At 46.6% G+C, this 26,295-nt stretch overlaps 1 protein-coding gene across 1 annotated transcript in view; it reads left to right on the top strand.

The window, feature by feature from the left end:
- Nucleotides 1–3,651, top strand: part of AATF (apoptosis antagonizing transcription factor) — a 112,049-nt gene extending 108,398 nt beyond the window's left edge. Inside the window, exon 12 of the mRNA XM_025361764.1 lies at nt 3,381–3,651. Coding sequence (XP_025217549.1) covers nt 3,381–3,444 — 64 coding nt within the window. The 3' untranslated portion in view covers nt 3,445–3,651. The remainder of the gene's footprint in view (nt 1–3,380) is intronic.
- Nucleotides 3,652–26,295: the final 22,644 nt, after the last annotated feature.

The raw sequence follows: 26,295 nt of genomic DNA, 5'->3' as shown, positions 1-26,295 counted from the left end.
TCAAGCATGAAACCATTAGGACAAAACTCTGTAGGGGAAAAGTCAGATGGAAATAAAACTTAAAAAGAAAAAGGTGCTATAAAATGTCCAAGTTAAAGAGTTTACATGTGGCTCACGCCTATAATCCCAGCACTTTGGGAGGCCAAGGCAGGTGGATCATGAGGTCAAGAGATCGAGACCATCCTGGCCAACATGGCAAAACTCCATCTCTACTAAAAATACAAAAATTAGCTGGGCATGGTGGCAGGCGCCTGTAGTCCCAGCTACTCAGGAGGCTGAGGCAGGAGAATCGACTGAACCTGGGAGGCGGAGGTTGCAGTGAGCCGAGATCACGCCTCTGCACTCCAGCATGGCGACAGAGCGAGACTCCATCTCAAAAAAAAAAAGAAGAGTTTATGTGTTACTTGGCTGGACGCGGTGGCTCATACCTGTAATCCTAGCATTTTGGGAGGCTGAGGCAGGTGGATCACCTGAGGTCTGGAGTTCAAGACCAGCCTGTCCAACATGGTGAAACCCCGTCTCTACTAAAAACGCAAAAATTAGCTGGGCATGGTGGCGGGTGCCTGTAATTCCAGCTACTTGGGAGGCTGAGAAAGGAGAATGGCTTGAACCTGGGAGGTGAAGGTTGCATTGAGCCAAGATCGAGCTACTGCACTCTAGCCTGTGTGCCAGGAGTGAGACTCCATCTCAAAAAAAAAAAAAAAAATTTATGTGTTACTTGAAAGAACCATGAGTATCAAATCATTATGGCACATAAGTTCCATTGCAGGCATTACAAAAGTTAATATTCACAACATCTGGTCATATATTTTGTAACTATTTAAACTTACGGTGAAAAACGTTATAAAAATGTGCAACCCTTCCTTCTCCAACCTAGCAAAGAGGCAGGAAGGGCTGTGCTTCCCTGCACCGCCCAGCTGCTCAGGGCAGGAGCCAAAGCCAGGACCTGGAAGGAGGAAGGACTGAGGCCAAGCTGGACCGCTGGAATCTGCAGCAGGGGTGGGGTGGGGCCGGGGGAAATCTTCATCCCCATGGTGCTTCTGGGCCGCAGGGAGGGTCTGCTTTGTCTGTCTCAGAGAAGGGAGTGGAAGAGTCAGCCAGGAGGTTGTCGCTGTGTGCTTCATGAGCGACGGTGAGATCTGACCTAGTGGAAGCCTGGAGAGCCATGAAGTTTGAGATGCTTTGAAGGTAAAAACAGTCACCAGTTGGTGGTAGTGGGTGAGGAAGATGTAAAAGTTGAAATTGCTTGGGGACTTTTAGATTGAAATAATCCCCTATTCATATTCTGTGTCTCTGAAAATATTTTAAGAACCCAGACCACTCAGCTTCCCAAGTTGCTTTGCCATGAACAGCTGCATGTGTTTGTCAGCTTTGCCCACCTGAGTGTGAAATGATGTTCTATGAAAACATGGGTTTCAGCATTTCACTCTCTGCTCCTGACACATGAACCCTGCTGCGGACAGTAACTGCTGCCTTCGGCCCAGGCGTTGCACTGATATTGCGTGCAGAGTGGAAGCATTTGCTCAGTGGTAATGATGGGGTCTGGTGCAGGCAAGCACGGCGAGGCTAGAAAGGGTATGATTGTGAAGGGCTAAATAGCCTCGCGCCTCTGCATTTCCTACTCATCAGACGTCGTCGTCTTAAAGTCACACTGTCCTTTTGTTACGGCAACTCTCCCTTTCACGCCATTTAATTTTTTGTGTGGAAACAGCTAGAGAGACTTGTCTTTACTGGCGAATAGGCAGGCCATGGTGTGATGAAGTGGAGCCTGCGCCGGGCACTGCAGTATCCGTGTGGCGGAACTGGTGATTTGGAAGCCATTTGTTTGCATTTGGTCTGGGGCTGCCTTCCACCTTGGCAGGCCTCGTCTGGGCTTACTGAGGCTAGTCACATGGATGTGTGTAACAGAAGAGCAGAAGAGACGGGTGGAGCCCAAGGGGGAAGCTGTGTCCTTTGTCTGTGGCCTAGGGGTCTGCTGGGTAGTTCAGGGTGAAGGCACCAGCACATTCTTGGGATAAAATTCCTGTAATAAAATTGGAGGCCTGTTCTCTGGCCTGCACTTTCACTGCCTGTCCATCCCGTGGTCCCCAACATAAGGCTAGCTTACATTTGTGGCTTCTGTACTCTATTCCTTTTGTTGGATTTCCTAATTGTAGTACCTCTATTCCTATCCATAACTGTAGTAGGGTGACTACAAAAAAAGACGAATAGGTTTTTGTGTTAAAGCCTTGCTGTTTGAAAGGTGGGGTTTTTTGGTTTTGTTTTTAAAGTCAGATGTGCCGATGCTGACCCTCAGATAATGAGAGCACTTTTAAAAGCTTGTTTTCCTAACGAGATGGCAGGCTATAATTTGAGTTCGATCTTGAGAATGTCCGAGCAGGTGTAGATTTCTTCTGGGGCTCCTGGCCCATGACCTCAGCCCTGTGTGCACCTGCCCTGTCTCCGTGAGGGCTACTGGCTGGGCCTTTTGCAGAGTGTGGACATGGATGGCTGCCTCTGCGGCCACATGCTACATGCCCGCCTCCCTGATGGCAGGGACGTCCTCACGCAGGTCTTACCTGCTTGGAACCTCATGGGTCCCTCATGTCTCTGCAGGGAGGATCTGCTCTGTATCCACAGGGGAAAGGGTTCTGGAGCTTCTGTCTCGATGACAGGAAAGACCCCTGCCCCACCCAAACTCCTTTTAGGTTTTCCAGGCCTTGGCAGATGGCTTTGGCCAGATGTTTGTGTGTATGTTGCATTTAAAAGAGTTTGAAAGTGGTCATTTACTTTTCTTTTTAGGGGCCCAAGACCCTGGCATGTTACTGTTTCAATGTCAAAACCCAACTTCAGAAATAAATTAGCCAATCATATTATTTATTAGACTGAGAATAGAGACAGGGCAGCTGGGGAGTGTGGAAGAAGCTTGGTTCTCCTCCTGAACTACTGCACAGATGATAGTAATTGGAATCTTGTTGCTGGCTCATTTTCATTGTTTTTCAAGTACTGCCAAGTCCAAGAAAATATGTGAAAACTAAATTATATCCCCTATATCCCATGTCTGATTGAATCCCCCTCATCGGGTGGCGGTCTCCTACATCCTATTAAAATATTCAATCTTGTTTTCTTACTTGAAGAGGCTGTCTGCAAAGGGCAAACTTACAGAACACTCGTTCCCTGGAGACGGGTGTCCAGCCGCACTGGACCATTTACATATTTTACTGTTTGATTGGGTTTCTTCCTTCTGTTGTATTTGTGAGTAAGAGCTGTGGGATGCATTTTTAATTACATGGCTGTGTTTTCAACAGAAGAAACCGTGTGGGATATTTTCCAACTTCGTTCCTTTTTAACCTTGACTAGTGAACCAGTGTGTTAACCAGTTTGCCGTGTTTGTCTTTTAGGACAGAACTGTACCGCTCTCTTTTTGGCCAGCTCCACCCTCCCGACGAAGGCCATGGGGATTGACATCGCCCACCTCCGACACCCAGCGGGCGCCTTGGCTGGTGCGGCTGCTGGTCCAGATGGAGGAAACCAGTGACTTTATGGGACTGAGTTAGTAGGGAAGCCCCTGGGAAGGTGCTGTGTTCCGAACCTGTGCCTAATACATGCAAGGGCGCTGTCCCGCCCAACCCCGCCTTTAAACACCACAAATAAAGAGCACTGTTACTGCCACCACCGCTTGTGATTTCTTAAGAGGCTGAGTCAGTCTGCTTTGGCGCTCCAGTGGATGACACGTTTCTTGGGCTTTCTTTTTTTTCTAGTCCAGTGGCCTCCTCTTACAATGTCAGACTTGACATTTCCTTGACCCACTCACCCTGGCAGACATGCGGATTGTTTGTGTAGTGTGGCTGTTGTGGGGAAAATGAACGAGGGGGTGCAGGTGTCCCTTCAACACAGTCATGTCCATTGATCTGTAGATATACTCAGAAATGGGATTGCTTGATCATAGGGTAGTTGCATTTTTAGTTTTTTTAGTAACTCCATACAGTTTTCCGTAATGGCTGTACCAGTCCGCCTTCCCCCCAGCAGCGTGCCAGGGCTCCCTTTTCCATGCCTTGGTGCCAGGGCTCCCTTTTCCATGCCTTGTGCCAGGGCTCCCTTTTCCGCGCCTTGGTGCCAGGGCTCCCTTTTCCACGCCTTGGTGCCAGGGCTCCCTTTTCCGCACCTTTACCAACACTTGTTATCTTTCATCTTTTTTATAAAAAAGTTTGTATTGCCATGTAATAGTTGTATACATTTTAGGGGTTCATCTTTTTGATAGTGGCCATTATAACAGGTCTGAGGTGATGTCTCGTTGTGGTTTTTCTTTTTTTTCTTTTTTTTTTTTTTTGAGACTGAGTCCCGTTCTGTCTCCCAGGCTGCAGTGCAGTGGCGCAATCTCGGCTCACTACAATCTCCACCTCCCGGGTTCAAGCGATTCTCCTGCCTCAGCCTCCTGAGTAGCTGGGATTACGGGTGCCCACCACCACGCCCAGCTAATTTTTGTATTTTTAGTAGAGATGGGGTTTCACCATGTTGGCCAGGCTGGTCTTGAACTGCTGACCTTGTAATCTGCCCGCCTCGGCCTCCCAAAGTGCTGGGATTACAGGCGTGAGCCAACACGCCCGGCCTCTTTGTGGTTTTTCTATGCATTTCCCCCTAATGATTAGTGAGGCTGATAATTTTTTAATAAGCCTGTTGGCCATTTGTATGTCTTCTTTTGAGAAATGTCTGTTCGGATTCTTTGCCCATTTTTGAAATGAGTTATTTGTTTTCTTGTTATTGAGTTTATTATATAGATGAATGGATAAGAGGTATAGGTACCCAGTGTCCCTATACCCCTTGTCGGCCTTAAAAAGAAGGAAATTCTGACACTCGCAACGATGTGGTTGAACTGGAAGGCATTATGCCGAGTGAAATGACCCGAGCACAGAAGGACAGAGACTCCCTAGTCTCAATTATGCGTGGAATCTACAAAAGGCCGACTCGCGGAACTAAGGAGTAGAATTGTGGTTACTGGAGGCTGAGGGGGTGGAGGAGCAGGGAATGCGACACATTGGTCAAAGTCTACAAGGCTACAAAGTTTCACATCAGAGGAAGTATTTATTTATTTATTTATTTAGAGATGGAGTCTCACTCTGTCACCCAGGCTGGAGCGCAGTGGCACAATCTTGGCTCACTGCAACCTCCGCCTCCCAGATTCAAGCAATTCTCCTGCCTCAGCTTCCCGAGCAGCTAGGATTACAGGCTGGGATTACAGGCGCCCGCCAACACACCCAGTTAATTTTTGTGTGTGTGTTTTTTTTTTAGTAGAGATGGGGTTTCACCATATTGCCCAGGCTGGCTTCGAACTCCTGACCTCAAGTGATCTACCCACCTTGGCCTCCCAAACTGCTGGGATTACAGGCTTGACCCACCCGTTCCCAGCCAGAGGAGGAAGTTTTGAGATCTATTATACAGCAGGGTAACTATAGTCAATAATGTATTTTTCAGAGTAACTCGGTAAATTTCAAATGTTTCACCATAAAAAATGATAAGCAAGTGAGGTGATGGATACACGGACAGGTTTGATTTAATCGTTCTACATTGTGTACACTATCAAGACATCACATCGTACCGCATAGGTGGATACAATTATGTTTGTCAATTTAAACTATTAATTTTAAAAACACTTAAGGCCAGGTGCTTTGGCTCATGCCTGTAATCCCAGCACTTTGGGAGGACGAGGTGGGTGGATCACTTGAGGTCAAGACCAGCCTGGCCAACATGGTGAAACCCCATCTCCACTAAAAATACAAAAATTAGCCAGGTGTGGTGGCACATGCTTGTAATCCCAGCTACTTGGGAGGCTAAGGCAGGAGAATCGCTTGAACCTGGGAGGTGGAGGTTGCAGTGAGCCAAGATCACGCCACTGCACTCCAGCCTGGGTGACGGAGTGAGACTCCTGAAAAAAAGAAAAACAAACAAACAAAAAAACCACTTGAAAAGAATGATTCTGGGATAGGATGCTGCTTTCTTTTAATTTTTTTTTTAAAAGGTTTCAGCTACTCTGGGCACACTCTGCCTATGGGGTACCCCTGCTCTGCAAGGAGAGTTTAAAAAAATAAATAAATTTAAAAGGTTTTGTTTTTTTTTTTTTTTGGTGAGACAGGGTCTTGCTGTGTCTCCCAGGCTCGAGTGCAGTGGTGTGATCATAGCCCATTGCAGCCTCTACCTCCCGGGCTCAAGCAATCCCCTCCACCTCAGCCTGTCAGGTAGCTGGGACTACAGGTGTGTGCCACCACACCCGGCCAGGATGCTGCTGAATGGATAATGTTTAATGGTTTATCACAGTTCTGAGGAGCAGAGACTCCCCCAAAAACCTACGGGACTTTGTAATTTGGAGGCATTTGCCTATTGACACAAATATATGGTTGTTTGACTTTTTTGTCTCCTCATTTCACCTATAAAGATTCTTCCAGAGTCCTTTTCCACACTCACCATTCCTAAATCACTATTGAGATTAGCTCTGGTGTAAATCTGGCAGGGGGAGATGATTCACTTGTTTTTCATCCAAAGGTCAAAAGCTGGAAATTAAATCCCCATAAGGGGAATTTATTGGCTTGCTGTGGTCAATATGCAGTGAAGATCATCTTGCATAAGAAATGTGTGCATATGGGTGGCCAGCATGCCGGCCTGAGCATCTCATAGGTCCTTTGCCCAGCTTGTTATTTAGAGCTATGGGATTAGAGAAGGCATGTTGGATCCAGGCAACTGAGTTGAGTTGTAGTTACTATAACTACTTGGTTTTTTTTGTCTGTTTGTTCGTTTTTTGAGATAGAGTTTTGCTCTGTAACCCAAGCTGGAGTGCAGTGGTGCAATCCTGGCTCACTGCAACCTCCATCTCCCAGATTCAAGCGATTCTCTCATGCCTCAGTCTCCCAAGTAGCTGGGATTATAGGCTCATGCCACCAAGCCTGACTAATTTTTGTATTTTTAGTAGAGATGGGGTTTTACCATGTTGGCCAGGCTGGTCTCGAACTCCTGACCTCAAGTGATCCCCCGGCCTCAGCCTCCCAAAGTTACAGGCGTGAGCCACTGCGCCTGGCCCTAGCTACTTGCTGTCAAAGTTGAGTTTTGATATTGCTTTGAAATGTCAAAACCAAGGGACAGATTTTTGTCCCCCGGAATCCTCTATATCATTGTCTTGGTGTCAGGGACAGCCACACAGTGCCTTCGGGCCGGACTGCAGAAGCAGCCAGGCCTGATGGCATCTGCATCACAGTTGAGTTTTAACATAAATGAAGCTGCTGAGCTCAGGACGGGGCGGATAGGAGCGAGGAGGGGTTTTCCATCTCATATTAATTGGACCTTGGTATGCAGTGACTTTTCTTGTCTCTACAATCACCTCTCTGGCTTGACTGTCAGGGAAATGTTTACTTTTCAATGTGTCTCCAGTTACCAAAAAAATCAACCGAAATAGGAGAGTTCCCCTACATTCACTGCTTTCAAAATGATCCCCTTTTAAAATACAGAACATCCAACATTGTCCTTCTAGCCATGAGGGTTCCAGATGATGCTTGGTAGACAGCAAGGAAATGACCTCTTAGCACTGAGGTTTCTATGAGCCTGATGCCAACCCGAGTTTCCTAAACAGAACCTTTGTCATCGTTACTCTGATGAAGAAAAAGATTTAAACAGGTACTTCAAAATATTTGGAGTCCAGCAAGTTTAATTAAAATGGGTTAAAAATGAGAGCTGAGGAAGAAGGAACTGACGGAATTTTCACTGAAGGGAGGTTTGCATTTTAAAATTCAGAAGACCACCCTCCTTCCAGCCAAGAATAAATTGGAAACTATTTTAATTGACACGGATACTGCAATTCAACTGTTACTAGAAAGACAGATTAGTTGATTGATTTGCATTTTAATAAAACTAATACTTTACATTTTGGTAGCTAATGCTGATTTTCAAATGAGTTGAGAACAGTTATCAAGAGTTTCAATCCAGAGCCCTTTTTCAGTGTTGACTGAAGCATTCCTCTCTTTTGTGTGGAGTTTGCGTTTATTTTATTTTTGCCCAGCTGACTGCTTCACACAAGACACTCATAAACCATAGACCTTAAAGGTCTCACCAGTACAGTGAGGCGGTGAGCTGGTCACACTGAAACGTGGCTGCGGGCACAGCTCTACGCTGCCCAGGTGTGCACCAGAGATGGGAGCTGGGAAAGAGGGCAGAGGGCCTCCCTTAATGGTAGAGGAAATGCTAAGGCTGGCTTTTTGTCTTATTATTTTATTTTTGAGACAGGGTCTTGCTCTGTCACCCAGGCTGGAGTGCAGTGGTGCAATCTCGCCTCACTGCAGCTTTGACCTCCTAGGTTCAGGTAATCCTCCCACCTCAGCCTCCTGAGTAACTGGGGCCACAGGCATGCACCACCATGCCGGCTAGTTTTTGTATTTTTTGTATGGATGGGGTTTTGCCATGTTGCCCAGGCTGGTCTCAAACTCCTGAACTCAAGTGATCTGCCCACCTCGGCCTCCCAAAGTGCTGGGATTACAGGCGTGAGCCACCGCACCCCGCCCCACTTGTCATCTTTAGTACTTTGGGGTCCTCTTCTGTGTCTAGAGACAATCATACAGAATAGCCCCGGTGATTCTTGGTCGGGGAGCAGTTTGCAGGTTTTTACTTCTGGACTGTTTGATATTTTTCACTTATCCTTAAAAACAAAATCCTCATGCAGCCATGTCTGCCGCGCGCCCTGCACGCATGTATGCCAGCTGAGAAGCGTGGTACACGGTATTCTGCATTTTAATATTAATAGCTCAGTCAGATGATTTCCATGTTTTCGCAGATGTCACACTTCCATTACTAACTAGTCATTCCATTTGGGGCCTGTCTCAGTATTTCGCCAAATCCCCTGTTTGGGGACATTTACATTGTTTCTAGGTTTTTCCTCTTAATATACAGGATAATAGTACAGGAGAATATTTGTGCATCAACTTGTTTATGGTGGTTTTTGAGACTTGTTTTTGTTGGTGTATATCTGTAGGAGTAAAAGGAATCAAGTGAAAGAGTCTGCATGTTTTTAGGGCTCTTGGAACATCGTGGCGGCGTCAGGGCCCTCGTCCACCCCCACTTGCCTATTCCAGGCCGTCTGTAACACACGGCGTGGAGGAGCCAGTGAGGACATTGGCCCTGGAATTTGATCCTGGGGTTTATTTCTTGCTCCCCAGGGACCCCTTCAAATCAGCGTGCTCCTCTGGGAGGATTGAAGGGCTGCTTCCTGTAATGTGCTTTGAAATGATGCTCCAATGAAAGATGGTGGGTAAATAGAAAGTGACACCATCATCTCCGTCCCAGGCCCCTGTTTTTTTTTTTTTTTTTCCTGGCTGCTGGATCACATATAATTTGCTCTCCACATGCCCCTCTTGTTTTCATGCTCTTGCTACTTTCATCGCCTTCACCCTGGGGTCTCCCAGGCAGGTTTTCCTTGTCCTCTAGACTTTGGTTTTGGTGTGCAGCCATTCCTGTCCAGGGATGCTGGCCAGGGCTCCTTATTGAGCATCATTTGGAACCCCTGGACATGTGAGAAGACACGGCAAAGCCAGCCCCCTGCTTGCTCCAGCAGCTGACCCTGCATCGCCAACTTAGGGATGTAGTTTCCTTTTTAGAGGTTGATGTACTGCTCTCCACATGCATTGCTAAAACCCCTCCAACATGACTGCGTCTCTCAGCCTTACCATTTAATCCAAAGAGAGCAGAGTGTGAGGCTCAGAATGAATCCAAATGTGATGTTGGTCATAAAGGTTGGTACCATTCCCCAGGAATGAAGCAGTCACTCTACATGGAATGTGTTAATGCCAAGATCCGCGTCTCCCCGGATCCAGACACACAAATGAGGTGGGCACTGGCCCCAGCACAACTGTGCAGGTGGGCAGCGGTGAAGGGTGTCAGGGAAGGGCCCGAGCCTGGGTGTAAAAATGTGGGTGTTTTATGCCTGGGCCACTGCCTGCCCCTCCAGTGACACCAGAATAGTGCCACTTTCTATCCTTGCTGTTCTATTGCCTATGTTTAATAAATGCAGATGCAACAGTGAGCCTGGCCTAAAACGAATGAACTTTGTTTTCTGCATCTCAGTTTGTGTTTTTACTTTTTTATTGTTGTTGTTTTGAGTCAGAGTCTCACTCTGTTGCCCAGGCTGGAGTGGTGTGATCTTGGCTCACTGCAACCTCCACTTCCCAGGTTCAAGTAATTCTCGTGCCTCAGCCTCCCAAGTACATGGGATTACAGGCATGTGCCACCATGCCCGACTAATTTTGTATTTTTAGTAGACATGGGGTTTCACCATGTTGGCCAGGCTGGTCTTGGACTCCTGACCTCAGGTGATCCGCCTGCCTCGGCCTCCTGTATTTTTAATTTTTAAGTATGTGGGTGGGCGCAGTGGCTCATGCCTGTAATCTCAACACTTTGGGGAGGCCAAGGTGGGAGGATCACTGGAGCCCAGGAGTTCAACCTTGAGATCAGCCTGGGCAACAAAGTGAGACCCCCACTCTCTACAAAAAATAGAAAAAAAAGCCAGGTTTGGTGGTGTGCACCTGTAGTCCCAGCTACTCAGGAGGCTGAGGTGGAGGATCCCTTGAGCCCAGGAGGTCAGGGCTGCAGTGAGCCATGATTGTGCCACTGCACTCCAGCCTGGGCAAGAGAGCGAGACCCTATCTCAAAAAATAATAAATGTATGTATGTACATGTGTATTGGGGCATTGTGCTAGAAATTAAATGAAACTTGACTTCGTGAAGAGAACCATTCTAAGTTAACCTCATTTTCCTTCTTTTCTTTCTTTCTCTTTCTTCATAACATTTACAAAATAATTGCCAGCAATTTGGTAAGTTCATTAACTGATTCTCTCTTAAGTCCAGGCTGCACATTGCCCTGCTGATTCTTGTGGATTCAATTTGTCCAACAGTTCTATCAATGAAGTCCTCATTACCCTCTCCTCGTGTGTGCAGGGGAGGAAGGTGGTAAATGCAGCCTGAGTGCGCCTTATCTAACTTTTGTTTTTCTCGTGGATCTATAGATTTCCTTTACGGTGCTTTTCTTGCCCATCGTGTGGGGTCTGCCAATAGGATCGTTGCCTCAGCTGCATTTATATTCCTGAGAAGTTTACTCCGTTTATTTCCCCTGGTTCCGGGTTCTCAGAGTTCATTTGTTGAGGTCAAGGACACCATGTTCTCAGGAAAGAAAATTTTAAAGAATGTGGAAAGAAAGAAAGAAAGAAAAAGCAACAGCTGCACATCACTGATCGGGCAGAAAAAGAATATAAGGATCTCAACATACATCCTGACAGTAACACATGAAGAGTCCTGCCCGCCCTTCCCACCCCATCTGCCTCTTTGCAACTGGATTGGAAACGAGCTCCATGTGTGCTGGGCAGGCAGGTTCCTGGCACCGGCAGCTGGTCACTTCTCTTTTCTGCGATCTGCCCCTCCCGTGCTACCAGGTTCTAAGAGGGACTTAGGAACACATTGCTAGTGCTGGCACTGGCTTGTGTGATGTTTTGGGTAGAGGACACGTGTGATTGAAGGCTGGAGTCGTGGAGAGAATCCTGGACTAGAAATCAAATCTGCTGGGGTCTGACCTTGAGGAAGTCGCTTCCCTCAAGGTCCTTATTAGTGATCTGAGGGTCAGTTCATGGCTGCTAAGGACTTTCCCATTCTGAAGCCGCTGTTTCTAAGTAAAAGCAGCGTCGCAGACTTGAGTTAGTGCGGGGTGAGAATGCTGTTCAAGTCCATTCCTTCAGGTATTTCTTGACCTCCTACTGTGACAGGCACTGGTGGAGGCTTAGCAAGGAGCTCTTTTGGCCCGTGACCCAGTCTCTAGGTGGTTTCTGTTGCCCTCCTCTTTTCTTCGGTAGGGTTCTGTGGGCTTGGGTCTCATCAAAAACCGCTGCCCCGTCTGCAGTTGTTCTGAATCTTGGCTGCAACTCCTGGAAGCTCAGGCTCTGGACCCATTTTCAGGCTTAGCAGCACTTTCCCCAGGTTCTGGCTCTCCAAGGTGAAAGCGCAGCCTCCGGGGAGGGCGCTGGCCCCGGTGCTCAAGGCTCCTCACATCCTGGGCCTTCCAAGTCTGGCTCTGAGAGACCGCCTGCAGGAACGCAGGTGCATTAGTATGCAGGTGTGCTGATACCCCAGCACAAAGCAATTAGCCTGCTGCTCTGCAATTTCTGCCTTTCCCCAGCAAGTGTGGCTCAAGTGTTGGTTCCTTTGTCTGCATGGCCAGCACCATCCTCTCTCCTGCGGGGAGGCCTGGGGGCTCCAGGGGATGCCTCTTCTAACTCTAGGAGTGGTCCGGAGCATCTAGACCAGAGTTGTCCGATAGAACTTTCTAGGATGATGGGAATGTAATCTGGTTGTTCTGTGCTATCCCGCACGGTAGCCACCAGCCACATGTGCACTTGCAGTGTGGCCAGCAGCTAATGTATTAGACAGTTCAGATTTGTATGACTATTTTCCAACCTTTTGCAAGGCACAGCAAGTGCCAAAATTAAAGATGAGGGGAATGGTCAGCAGATGAGGTGGCAGGAGCTCCAGCTGTCCCAGGGCTGAGGGGCTCCGTGTCTTCACACACCTGTGCGCAGCCCAGCAGGCTGGGTGGAAGTCCCTGTTCTAGACCTGAGCTGGGGCTGGTGCTGTGACCTGTCTCCACTGAGTTCTTGGCCCTGAGACCTGGGGTAGGTGGAGGGCGTGGGGAAGCGGGTGGTTTTCTGCGTGGTGTCCAGGGTGGTCCGGGGAGCCCGGGAGGCTGACTCAGTCTCATCTCCTCCTGAGGGACTGGGCTCGGAGCTGAATCCCTGATGCCATAAAATTATTTTCCAGCCTGACTCTCGTGTCCTTTAAAGTTGTAGCACACTGCACTTGGTTTTAAGAGCTAAATGTAAGGCGAATACGGAGCACTTTAAATGTGATAGCTCCGAGTTCACATTGTTTGAGGAGATAAGGAGAAAGGAGCAGGTGCTTTGAATTCACTTATCAGCATTTTCGCAGGCTCCTGTCCCTCCACACCTCCCAGCGAGGTGCTGTGATGTTCCACCAGGATCTTGGAATTGGAGGCTTCCCCAGGCTGCGGGGCCACCGTTTCATCGGCTCACCTTGCTGGTAAGGCCAGGGCTTTGTTCCTGGGAGTGCTTGGGCCCCAGGTGTGTGTGTCTGGGAGGCTCCTGCCGGGCAGGGCAGGGAGAGCGGCCTGGCCTGGGAAGTAAGCCCCTGTGACGGGGCTCCTCGAGCCTCTGGAGCCCTGGGGAGAGTTTGCATTTTAAGGTCACATCTCCATCCTCCAGGAGAAGGATGAGAGGGGCCGGCTTTAAGTCCTAGTTCTCGGGTATATAATTAAACAGAGATTTTCCTTCCTGAAGGAACAAAAAGAGGCCAAGGACAGCCTAATTGCAACCTCAAGATTGCTTCTCCAAGAGTGGCCTGAGCAAGTGGGCCGAGGTAGATTTGCAACTCTGGCTGGTGTGGTGGCCTGAGCCAGCGGGGCCCAGGTTCGGCTGCTGACGGCGGTCCACAGGAGGGGAGGGTCTGTTGGGCAGGGGAGCCTCTGCCTGCTTCCTTTTAGGGTGAGCCTTTGGTTTTCCTGTCCGAAACGGGGGGGCCACGTGGGAGCCAGCAGCACACACTGGCCACTACTGACCGCTCCTGCTGTCCTGGCACTCCGCCCGCTCCCAAAGCAGCAGCCCATAGTGACAGGTCGCGAGTGCCATCAGAAGGGTGCACCGCTTTATTTACGCGGCTGTCAGCCAGGCTGGCTCTTCCAAAGTCGCGCATTACCAGACAAGTGAAGCCAAAATAGTGATGCTTTATTAATTGCGGGTATGGCTGCTAATTAGAACCCAGGCCTGGGTTTTTATACCTGTTTACATACACTTGCTCCAGAGCGGAAGGACTTTCTCATCTCTCCTTGCCTCTCCCCCACCCCCAGAAGAGAATTTCAACTTTAAGACAAACAACTTCATTTACAAGTGTGTCTCTAATTAGCTGCAGAATTAGGGAAGCTGAGCTTTCCCCCATAGATCCGCTCAAGCCTCCAGGGAGACTGGTGGAATAGAGAGAATCGCATTTCCAATTATTTTGTTGAATTGCTAATTTAGTTATTGTGCCTGGTGTAATTGTGATGGGTATTGGGTGTGCAATTCAATTTGTTTTAAATATTTGTGGGAAGGCTGATCAGTAATGGAGCTGACCTATTTTGTGGCCCAAATTGAGAAAAAAAAGACTAAAACACAACAGCCACAAAGATAGAGTTTGTTTCCATTTTTATTTTGATCTCTCTCATCCCTCTTAAGACCATTGATGCAACAAAAGGATTAAATTAAAAGATGACAGCACTTTGATCTTCTCCCTTTGAAAGCTTAACTGTCCTTGGTAGTTTAATATGCAGATATTTCAGGGTAGAGTTTAGATGCATTGCTGGAGTTGAGTAGTTTCTGCCTCCCAAAATTGCATTTCTGCATGTGCCTAAAAGTGATTGGGGGTACTCAGCTTTCTAATAGTGTGTAAAGTAGTGGAGGTGTATCTGTAACAAATAAAGCAAAGCCGTGAGAGCCACGAGTTCGCCACTCCTACTGGGCAGAAGTCCATTGCAGAGTCCTGGAACCTTCCCTCCAGGCAGCACCATGTGCAGAGGTTGGTGGCCAGGAACCCCACCCCTGGCATTTGCATAAAGCTCGCCCCTCGGGAGCCCTGCTCCTGGTTGGTTTGAGCCTGCGCAGGTGAGAGGAGGGCTAGGTGATAAGTTCCCTCATGGCTAGCGGTGACTCTGGAACTCCTGGAGGGCCAAGCTCCAGCGTCTCTCTTCAGCCAGAGTCTGGACCGGGAGGTATGGCCAGGGAAAATCTGTGATGTAATCTTGTTTACATGCCTATTGGGTGCTGAGTCAGAAACACAGTCTGGGCCTGGGCCAGGGCTGTGGCTTGAAATCAGAGCTCTGCTGGGACCTGAGGTCACAGAAATAGATTACAGGACCCGAGCCTTGGGCACGTACGACTGAGGTTGCTCACAGGTGACTGGAACCCCTCACCCTCCACAGCGTCGCGCCGGGCCTGCCAGGCGTCCTCAGACACAGGCTAACTAGGGCTTGGTTGGGCAGGATCAGGGTGGCAGACCAGAGCAGATTTTCAGAAAAGGTTATAATAAAATGGGTCATAGGCACGGCTGTTGTGATGAATTTGATCCTAAAGGATTCATTTTGTAACTCGATTAGCTTAGCAAGGTGTCAGGGTCAGTGTCCGTGCTTAGCTGCTGAAGAGAAGTTTAAACTTCATTACTCTCATGTGAGAGCTCACCGGGACCAACTGGAGGACCTCCGCCCCAGGTGGATCCCTTTAACACACGCCGTTCTGGAGGAGCTGGGCCAGGGCAGCTGATGGCCGCAGCTGCTGGTCCTGAGGAGGGGCTGGGTCCCGTGCGAGGACAGCGATCATTGAACCAGCCAGGCTGAAGCTGAAAAGAAATTGGCAAGCAGCTAGAGCAGCCGGGGATGGGAGGGAGAGGAGGCGTTTGTGGAAACACCTGCAGCGCAGGAGGGCAGGCTGTGGGGTGTCAGTGGTAAGGTCTGTGTAGCCCCTACCCCATGATGGTGGTTGTTGTTGTTATTATTTGAGACAGTCTCGCTCTGTCACCTAGGCTGGAGTGTAGTGGCATGATCTCCACTCACTGCAACCTCCACTTCCCTAGTTCAAGCGATTCTCCTGCCTCAGCCTCCCGAGTAGCCAGGATTACAGGTGCCTGCCACCATGCCCAGCTAATTTTTGTATTTTTAGTGGAGACAGACTTTTGCCATGTTGCCCGGGCTGGTCTCCAACCCCTGACCTCAGGTGATCCGCCCGCTTTGGCCTCCCAAAGTGCTGAGATTAGAGGCATGAGCCACCGCGCCCAGCCTCCATTTTCTTCTACAGTGTTGTTACTGAGGTAGAATTTACATGCCATAAAACTCACCCGTTGTAAATGTACAATTCCGTGGTTTTTACTACATCTGTGGAGTTGTGCTGCCACCAACACGGCCCATGTTTAGGACATTCTCATCTCCCCACAAGCTCCTCTGGTGTTGCCGGAACTCCCTACTCCCAGTCCCAGGTAATTTGCCTTCTTTTCCGAACATTTCATTTAAAAAGAATCTTACAATCTGGAGTGTTTGTGTCTGGCTGCTTTCGCTTGGCATGAGGTGTTTATATCTTTATTCTGGCATATGTCAGTAGTTCATTCCTTTCGATTGCTGACTAGTCTTCCATTGTGTGGATATACCACATTTTGTTGATCCTCTTGCCTACTCATGAACATTTGGATTGTTTCCAGATTTGGGCGATGATGTATGAAGCTGATAAGAGCAATCACAAGCCTTTGTGAGAGATGTTTTCATTTCCCTTGGGCAGATACCTAGGCATGGAACTGCTGAGTATGAAAGCTTATGTTTAGGCCGGGCGCGGTGGTTCACGCCTGTAATCCCAGCACTCTGGGAGGCCCAGACGGGCGGATCACGAGGTCAGGAGATCGAGACCATCCTGGCTAACACAGTCAAACCCCGTCTCTACTAAAAATACAAAAAACTAGCCGGGCGAGGTGGCAGGCACCTGTACTCGGGAGGCAGCTACTCGGGAGGCTGAGGCAGGAGAATGGCGTGAACCCGAGAGGTGGAGCTTGCAGTGAGCCGAGATCCGGCCACTGCACTCCAGCCTGGGCGACAGAACAAGACTCCGTCTCAGGAAAAAAAAAAAAAAAAAAAAAGCTTATGTTTAGCTTTTTCAGAAGATGCTAAACTGTTTTCCAAAGTGCCTGTATCACTTTATATTTACACCAGCAAAGTGTGCAGGCTCCAGTTTCTCCACATCCATGCCAACACTTGTAATTGTCNAAAAAAAAAAAAAAAAAAAAAAAAAAAGAAAGAAAGAAAGAAAGAAAGAAAAGAAAAAGGAAAAAGAAAATGAAGACAAGCCACTGACTCACAGACTGGGAGAAAATATTTGCAGATCATGTATCTGATAAAGGACTTGAATCCAGGATATATAAAGAATCCTTACAAGGCAACAAGGCAACTCAATTTAAATTAAGATGTGAATAGATGTTTCACCGAAGAAGATAGATACATGAATAATGAACACGAGAAGATGTTCAACATCATTTGTCACTAGGGAAACAAATTAAAGCCACAGTGGGAATCCACTATTTGCCAGAAAGGCTATAATTGGAAGACAGACAATTACAAGTGTTGGCATGGATGTGGAGAAACTGGAGCCTGCACACTTTGCTGGTGTAAATATAAAGTGATACAGGCACTTTGGAAAACAGTTTAGCATCTTCTGAAAAAGCTAAACATAAGCTTTTTTTTTTTTTTTTTTTTTTTTTAAGATGGAGTCTTGCACTGTTGCCAGGCTGGAGTGCAATGGTGCTATCTCAGCTCACTGCAATCTCTACCTGGGTTCAAGTGATTCTCCTGCCTCAGCGTCCTGGGTAGTTGGGATTACAGGCGCTTACCACCATGCCCAACTAATTTTTTTTTCAGTAGAGACAGGGTTTCACCATGATGGCCAGGATGGTCTCGATCTCTTGACCTCGTGATCCACCTGCCTCGGCCTCCCAAAGTGCTGGGATTACAGGCGTGAGTCACTGTGCCTGGCCGTCTTTATTTTCTTAATGGTCTCTTCTGGAGCACAAAAGGTTTTAATTTTGATGAAGCCTAATTTATCCATTTCTTTTTTCTTTTATGGATTATGTCATATCTAAGAAATCTTTACCCAATCCAAGGTCACAAAACATTTTCTCCTACTTGTCTTCTTGTGGATGTTTTATAGTTGTAACGTATATATTTAAGTCTGCAATATATTTTGAGTAAATTTTTGTCCATGGTGTAAGAGTCTAAAAATATAACTGTGTATGGATATCCGAATGTCTTGGCACCGTTTGTTGAAAAGGCTAGCTTTTCTGCCATTGAATTGTCTTGACTTCTTTGTGGAAAATCAGTTGATCCTAAATGCTAGGATTTCTTTTGAGACTCTCAATTATGTTCCATTCTATTTGCTTGTGTTTATATCTGTGAACATTTTGAAATCAGGTAGTTTAAATCTTCCAAATTTTTATCAAAATTGTTTTGAGTATTCTGAGTCCTTTGCATTTCTGTATAAATTTTAGGATACAGGGCTGGGCGCGGTGGCTCACACCTGTAATCCCAGCACTTTGGGAGGCTGAGGCAGGCAGATCATGAAGTCAGGAGATCAAGACCAGCATGGTTAACATGGTGAAACCCCATCTCTACTAAAAAAATTTAAAAAAATTAGCCAGGCCTGGTGGCAGGCGCCTATAGTCCCAGCTACTCGGGAGACTGAGGCAGGAGAATTGCTTGAACCCGGAAGGTGGAGGCTGCAGTGAGCCAAGATCGCGCCACTGCACTCCAGCCTGGGCGACAGAGTGAGACTCCGTCTCAAAAAAAAAAAAAAAAATTTAGGATACGTTTGTTAATTTATTTTGCTTGCTCTTCTTCTCCTTCTTCTTTTTGTTTTTTTTTTTTTTTAGACAGGATCTTTCTCTTTCACCCAGGCTGGAGTGCAGTGGTGTAATCACAGCTGACTGCAACCTCAATCTCCCAAGCTCAAGCCATCCTCCCCACTCAGCCTCCTGAGTAGCTGGGACTGCAGGCACATGCCGCCACACCCAGCTAATTTTTTTTATTTTTTGTAGAGACAGGATCTCCTTATGTTGGCCAGGCTGATACTGAACTTTTGGGCTCAAGTGATACTCCCACCTCAGACTCTCAAAGTGCTGGGATTACAGGCATGAGCCACTGTTCCTGGCCTAAATTTGTTAATCTCTAGAAAAATGTCTGCTGGAATTTTGATAGGGATTACACTGACTCTATAGATCGATTTGGGGAGAACTACCATCCCAACAACATTGAGTTTTCTCATCCATGAACATGGACTAGCTCTTCATTTGTTTTTATTTAATTGCTCTCAGCAGTGTTTTATAATTTCAGGGTACATGTCTATTTATTTTGTAAAATTATTCCTATGTCTTTTGTTGGTTTGGATGCTGTCAATGAAATTATTTTAATTTCATTTTAAGATTTCTTCTTGCTAGTGTATAGAAATACTATTATTGAGTTTTTAAATTAATCTTGTAGTCAGTGACTTTACTGAATGCATGTGTTCTAGTTTTTAAAAATGGATTCTTCATATAGGATCATGCCACTTGTGAATAATGAGTTTTAATCTTTTCTTTCCAATCTATAAACCTTTACGTTTCGTGTAGCCTGTTGCATTGGCCAGCACCTCCAGCGCAATGCTGAGAAGTAGCAAGAGCCGACATTTTTGCCGTATTCCCTCTTAGAGAGAAGAGCATGAGCAGACATTTTTGCCGTATTCCCTCTTAGAGAGAAGAGCATTCAGTCTTTCACCATCACACATGAAGTTACTTGAGGTTTTTCACAGACGCCCTTTTTCAGGTTGTGGAAATTTATTTTTATTTTTTTGAGACAGTCTCACTCTGCAGCCCAGGCTGGAGTGCAGTGGCGCGATCTCCACTCACCACAACCTCTGCCTCCCAGGTTCAAGCAATTCTCCTGCCTCAGCCTCTCAAGCAGCTGGCATTACAGGTGCACGCCACCACACCCGGCTAATTTTTTTTTTTTGGAGACAGTCTTGCTCTGTTGCCCAGGTTGGAGTATGGTGGCATGATATCGGCTGACTGCAACCTCTGCCTCCAAGGTTCAAGTGATTCTCCTGCCTCAGTCTCCCAAGTAGCTGAGACTATGGGCATGTGGCTCCACACCCAGCTAATTTTTGTATTTTTTGGTAGAGACAGGGTTTCGACATATTGGCCCCACTGGTCTCGAACTCCTAGCCTCATGTGTTCTGCCTGCCTGGGCCTCCCAAAATGCTGGAATTACAGGCATGACCCATCGTGCCTGGCCCACACCTGGCTACATTTTACAATTTTTTTGTAGAGACAAGGTCTCACTATGTTGCCCAGGCTGGTCTCGAACTCCTAGGCTCAAGTAATTCTCCCTCCTCAGCTTCCCATAGTGCTGGGATTAAAGGTGTGAAACTACTTAAAAACAAAAAATGTTGCATGGAATACTACGCAGCCATAAAAAGGAATGAGATCATGTCGTTTGCAAGGACATGGATGAAGCTGGAAGCCATCCTCAGCAAATTAACCCAGGAACAGGAAACCAAACACTGCATGTTCTCACTCATAAGTGGGAGTTGAACAATGAGAACACATGGACACAGGGGAATGACACACACCAGGGCCTGCTGAGAGGTGCAGTGGGGCGAGAGGAGGGAATTGAGAGGGCAGGTCAATAGGTGCAGCAAACCACCATGGCACAGGTATACCTATGTAACAAACCTGCACATTCTGCACATGTATCCTGTTTTATTTTTTTAGAAGAAATAAAATTTTAAAAAATACATATATGTATATATTGCTAGGCTGGGCATGGTGGCTCACGCCTGTAATCCCAGCACTTTGGGAGGCCAAGATGGGTGGATCACTTGAGGTCAGGATTTTGAGACCAGCCTGACCAACATGGTGAAACCCCATATCTACTGAAAAATACAAAAATTAGCTGGGTGTGGTGGTGCGCACCCAGATGGTGGGAGGCTGGTGGGAGGCCGAAGTGGGAGGATTGCTTGAACCTAGGGGAGGAGGTTGCAGTGAGCTGTGATCTTGCCACTGCACTCTAGCCTGGGTGACAGAGTGAGAACCCCATCTCAAAAAGAAAAAAAAAAAAAATTTGTGGGTGTGTGTTGTTGGATTCAGTTTGCTCATTCTTTTTTTTAAGAGATGGAGTCTTGCCATGTTGACCAGGCTGGAGTGCAGTGGCTATTTAAAGACATGCTCATGGCATACTACAGCCTCAAAATCCTGGGCTCAAACAGTCCTCCTGCCTCAGCTGCCCAAGTAGCTGGGACTACATGTACGCCACGGCACCTGGCCCAGTTAGTTAATATTTGCTAAGGATTTTTGCATCCTGTGTCCACGAGGGATACAGGCCTGTAGTTTTCTTGTGATGTCTTTGGCTTTGGTATCAGGATAATACTGGCCTTGTAGAATGAGTTGGAAAGTGTTCCTTCTGTTTTCTAAAAGAGTTTGAGAAGGACCAGTATTCTTTCTGTTTTCTTTTTTTTTTTTTTGAGACGGAATCTCGCTGTGTGGCCCAGGCTGGAGTGCAGTGGCGCGATCTCGGCTCACTGCAAGCTCCGCCTCCCGGGTTCACGCCATTCTCCTGCCTCAGCCTCCCAAGTAGCTGGGACTACAGGCACCCGCTGCCACACCCGGCTACTTTTTGCATTTTTAGTAGAGACGGAGTTTCACTGTGTTAGCCAGGATGGTCTGGATCCCCTGACCTCGTGATCCGCCCGTCTCGGCCTCCCAAAGTGCTGGGATTACAGGCTTGAGCCACTGCACCCGGCCTCTTTTTTTTTTTCAAGATGGAGTCTCACTCCCTCACCCAGGCTGGAGTGCAGTGGCGCGATCTCATCTCACTGCAACCTCTACCTCCCGGGTTCAAGCAATTCTCCTGCCTCAGCCTCCCAGGTAGCTGGGATTACAGGCACCCACCACCACAACCGGCTAATTTTTGTATTGTTAGTAGAGACAGCGTTTCTCCATGTTGGCCAGGCTGGTCTCCAACTCCTAAGCTGATGATCCGCCCTCCTTGGCCTCCCAAAGTGCTGGGATTACAGGCACGAGCCACTGCACCTGGCTGTAGTATTTCTTCTTTAAATATTTTACAGAACATCCGCCAGTGAAGCTTTCTGGGACCGGGGCTTTACTTTGTGGAATTTTTTTTTTTTTTTTTGGAGACTGAGTCTTGCTTTCTTGCCCGGGCTGGATTGCAGTGGCATGATCTGGGCTCATCACAACCTCCGCCTCCCGGTGGAAGCCATTCTCCTGCCTGAGCCTCCCGAGTAGCTGGGATTACAGGCATGCGCCACCACACCTGGCTAATTTTTGTATTTTTTTTTTTTTTTTATTTCAAGGTTTTTTGGTTTTTTTTTCTTTTTTTTTTTAAATTTATTTATTATTATTATACTTTAAGTTGTAGGGTACATGTGCATAACGTGCAGGTTTGTTACATATATATTAATTTTTGTATTTTTAGCAGAGATGGCGATTCACCATGTTGGCCAGGCTCGTCTTGAACTCCTAACCTCAGGTGATTCCCCCACCTCAGCCTCCCAAAGTGCTGGGATTACAGGTGTGAGTCACAGTGCCTGGCCTGTGGGAGGATTTTTAGTGACTAATTTCTTTATTTGTTATAGGTCTATTTGGATTGTGTGTTTCTTCTCAAGTCAGTTTTGGTAAATTTGTGTCTTTCTAGGCATGTGTTCATTTTCCCTAAGTCTAATTTGTTGGCATAAAGTTGCTCATAATATTTCTTTATCATCTTCATTTTGGTAGAGCCACTAGCAGTGTCCCTTCTTAGATTCCTGATTTTGGAAATTTGTGTTGTTTCTCTTTTCTTCTTGTCAATTTTATTGTTTTTTTCCTTTTTTCTTTCTCCTTTTTCCTTTTTTTTTTTTTTTTTTTTTTTGAGACGGAGTCTCGCTCTGTCACCCAGGCTGGAGTACAGTGGCAAGATCTCGGCTCACTGCAATCTCCGCCTCCTGGGTTCAAGTGATTCTCCTGCCTCAGCCTCCCAAATAGCTGGAATTTCAGGTGCCCATCACCACGCCCAGCTAATTTTTGTATTTTTAGTAGCGACGGGGTTTCACCATGTTGGCCAGGATAGTCTCGATCTCTTGACCTCGTGATCCACCCACCTTGGCCTCCCAAAGTGCTGGAATTACAGGTGTGAGCCACTGTGCCTGGCCTGATTTTTTTTCGAAGAGTCAACTTTTAGTTTCTATTGACTTTTCTCTGTTGTTTACTGTTTTCTCTTTCACTAGTTTCCACTCTGACCTTTATGTTTTCCTTTATTCTTCTTGCTTTGGGCTTAGTTTATTCTCCTTTTTTCTTCTCTGTTTTTTGGTGTGGAAGTTTAAGTTTATTGATCCAGATCCAGACCTGTTATTGTTGAATTGTCTATTTCTCCTTTTTATTCTGTCAGTTTTTGCTTTCTGTATTTTGGGGCTCTGTTGTTAAATATGTATACATTTATAATTGTTATAGCTTCCTGACAAACTGATTCTTTTAGCATAATAAATGTTTATTTTTGTCTCTAATGACATTATATATAGATAGATATAGATATTAATGTAGCTACTCCAACTCTTAATAATGTAGCAACTCTACTCTCAAAAGTAGATGGTATCTTTATACTTTTACCCACTTGTGTCTTTGAATCTAAAGTGTTTTTCTTAAAGACTTAAGACCCAGTCTCCACAAAATTAAAAAAATTAGCCAGGTGTGGGGACACACACCTGTAGTTCCAGCTACTCGGGAGGCTGAGGTAGGAGTAACAGGCATTTTGTTTGTTTTTATAAATTTTTAGTTATTATTTTTGAGACAGGATCTCACTCTGTCACTCAGGCTGGAGTGCAGTGGTGTGATTTAGGCTCACTGCAGCCTCAGCCTCCAGGGCTTGAGTGATTGTCCCACCTCAGCCTCCCGAGTAGCTGGGACTACAGGTGCATGCCACCATGCCTGGCTAATTTTTTGTATTTTAATTTTTTTGTAGAGATGAGGTCTCCCTATGTTACCCAGGCTGGTCTCAAACTCCTGGACTCAGGCAATCTGCCTGTCTCAGCCTCCCAAAGTGCTGGGATTACAGCCAAGAGCCACCACACCCAGCCTGGATTTTTTTTACCTAATCTGACAGTCTATCTTTTGATTGGAGTGTTTAGTCCTTTGAAATTTAATGTAATTATTGATAAGGGTTTTGTTAATTTGTTTTTCCTTTACTGCTTGCTTTTGTGTGTTTTATAGACAAGGTCTCACTCTATCCTGCAGGCTGGAGAGCAGTGATGCGATCACAGCTCACTGCAGCCTTGAACTCCTGGGCTCAAGAGATGCTCCTGCCTCAGCCTCCTGAGTAGCTGGGACTACTCAGGTACTACATGGTGGGACTACTCAGGTACTCAGTACTACTGGGACTACATGGTGTGTGCCACCATGCCTGGCTAGTTTTTTGTTTTTTTTTTTTTTTTTTTTTTTGTGGAGACTGGGTCTCACTTTGTTGCTCAGGCTGGTCTCAAACTTCTGGCTTCAAGAATGCTGAGGTTACAGGTGTGCCACCACACCCAGCCCCAGTGTTGTTTTTTATATATATATTTACATAGATACATGTTAAATTGTGGCTAAAAAAATAAAACTTACCATCTTAACCATGTTTAAGTGTACAATGCAATAGTGTTAAGTATATTTACATTGTCATGCAACAGATTTCCAGAAATTCTTACCCCACAAAACTGAAACTTTATACCCATTTAACAATTCCCAATTTACCCCTCACTCCAACCCCTGGCAACCACCATTCTTCTTTCAGTTTCTATGAATTTGACTACTTTATTTGATTTTTTGTTTTTTGTTTTGAGACAGAGTCTCGCTTTGTCACCCAGGCTGGAGTGCAGTGGTGTGACCTCGGCTCACTGCAACCTCCGCGTCCCAGGTTCAAGCAATTCTCCTGCCTCAGCCTCCCAAGTAGCTGGGATTACAGGCGTGCACCACCATGCTCAGCTAACATTTGTATTTTTAGTAGAGATGGGGTTTCACCATGTTGGCCAGACTGATCTTGAACTCCTGACCTCAAGTGATCCACCCGCCTTGGCCTCCCAAAGTGCTAGGATTACAGGCATGAGCCACCGCGCGCAGCAGAATTTGACTATTTAAATACCTCATATAGGTGGAATCCTACAGTTATTTGTCTTTTTGCAACTGACTTATTCCACTTAACAGAATGTCCTCAAGGTTCATTCCTGTTACAGCATGGGGTTGGGATGCTTTCCTTGTTAAGGCTGTGTAACATTCCATTGTAAGTATAGACCACATTTTGTTTATCCATTTATTCTTCGATGGACGTTTGGATGGCTTTCACCTCTTGGCTATCGTGAATAATGCTGCTATGAACATGGATGTGCAAATATCTATTCAAGGCCCTGCTTTCAATTCTTTTGGATATCTGCTCAGAAGTGAGATTGCTGGATCATATGTAGTGCTTTGCTTTTTTCTTTTTTTTTGAGACAGGGTCTCACTCTGTTGCCCAGGCTAGAGCACAGTGGCTTGATTATAGCTCACTGCAACTTCGAACTCCTGGGCTTAAGCCGTCCTCCCACCTCAGCCTCCTATTTTTCATTTTTGTTTCATTTTTGCTTTTTTTGAGGCAGAGTCTCCTCGCTGTGTTGGCCATGCTCAAGCAGTCCTCTCAGCCTCCCAAGTAGCTGGGACTACAGACGCGTGCCACCACCCAGCTAATCTTGTACTTTTTAATTTTTTGTACAGATGGGCATCTCACTGTGTTGCCCAGGCTGGTCTCGAACTCCTGGGCACCTTAGCCTCTCAGTGTTGGGATTACAGGTGTGAACCACCACGCCCAGCCCTACTTTTAATTTTTGGAGGAACCATTTTTCCATAGCAGCTACACCATTTTCTATTCCTGCCAACAGTGCACAAGGGTTCTAATTTTTCCATGTCGTCTCCAACATGTTATTTTCTGTTTGATTTTTATAGTAGACATCCTAATGGGTATGAGGTGTTATCTCATTGTGGTTTTAATGTACATTTCCCCAACAGTTAATGATGCTGAGCATGTTTTTATATGCTTCTTGGCCATTCATAAATCATCTTTGAAGAAATGGGTTTAAGCCCTTTGCCTTTTGTTGTTGAGACAGGGTCTTGCTCTGTTGCCCAGGCTGGAGTGCAGTGGCGCGATCTCAGCTCATTGCAACCCCAGCCTCCTGGGCCAGTGCTCCTCCCAGCTCAGCCTCCCAAGTAGCTGGAACTACAGGCATGTGCCACCATGCCTGGCCAGTTTTTAAAAATTTTTTGTAGAGATAGGGTCTCACTGTATTACCCAGCCTGGTCTCAAACTCCTGGACTCATATGATCCTCCCATCTCAGCCTCCCCAAGTGCTGGGATTAGAGGTGTGAGTCACTGCTGCCAGCCTTACTATGTATTTTAAAGTTATTTTCGGCTGGGCGCAGTGGCTCACGCCTGTAATCCCAACACTGTGGGAGGACGAGACAGGTGGATCACCTGTGGTCAGGAGTTCGAGAGCAGCCTGGCCAACAGGTGAGACCCTGTCTCTACTAAAAATACAAAAATTAGCCGAGTATGGTGGTGGGTGCCTATTAATCCCAGCTGCTCGGGAGGCTGGGGCAGGAGAATTGCTTGAACCCGGGATGCGGAGGTTGCAGTGAGCCGAGACT

Source organism: Theropithecus gelada, chromosome 16, assembly GCF_003255815.1.
Source record: "Theropithecus gelada isolate Dixy chromosome 16, Tgel_1.0, whole genome shotgun sequence".
NCBI classification, from domain to species: Eukaryota; Metazoa; Chordata; class Mammalia; order Primates; family Cercopithecidae; genus Theropithecus; species Theropithecus gelada.
The sequence above is the reverse complement of the archived record's forward strand: the minus strand, read 5'-3'. Positions and strand labels throughout refer to the sequence as shown.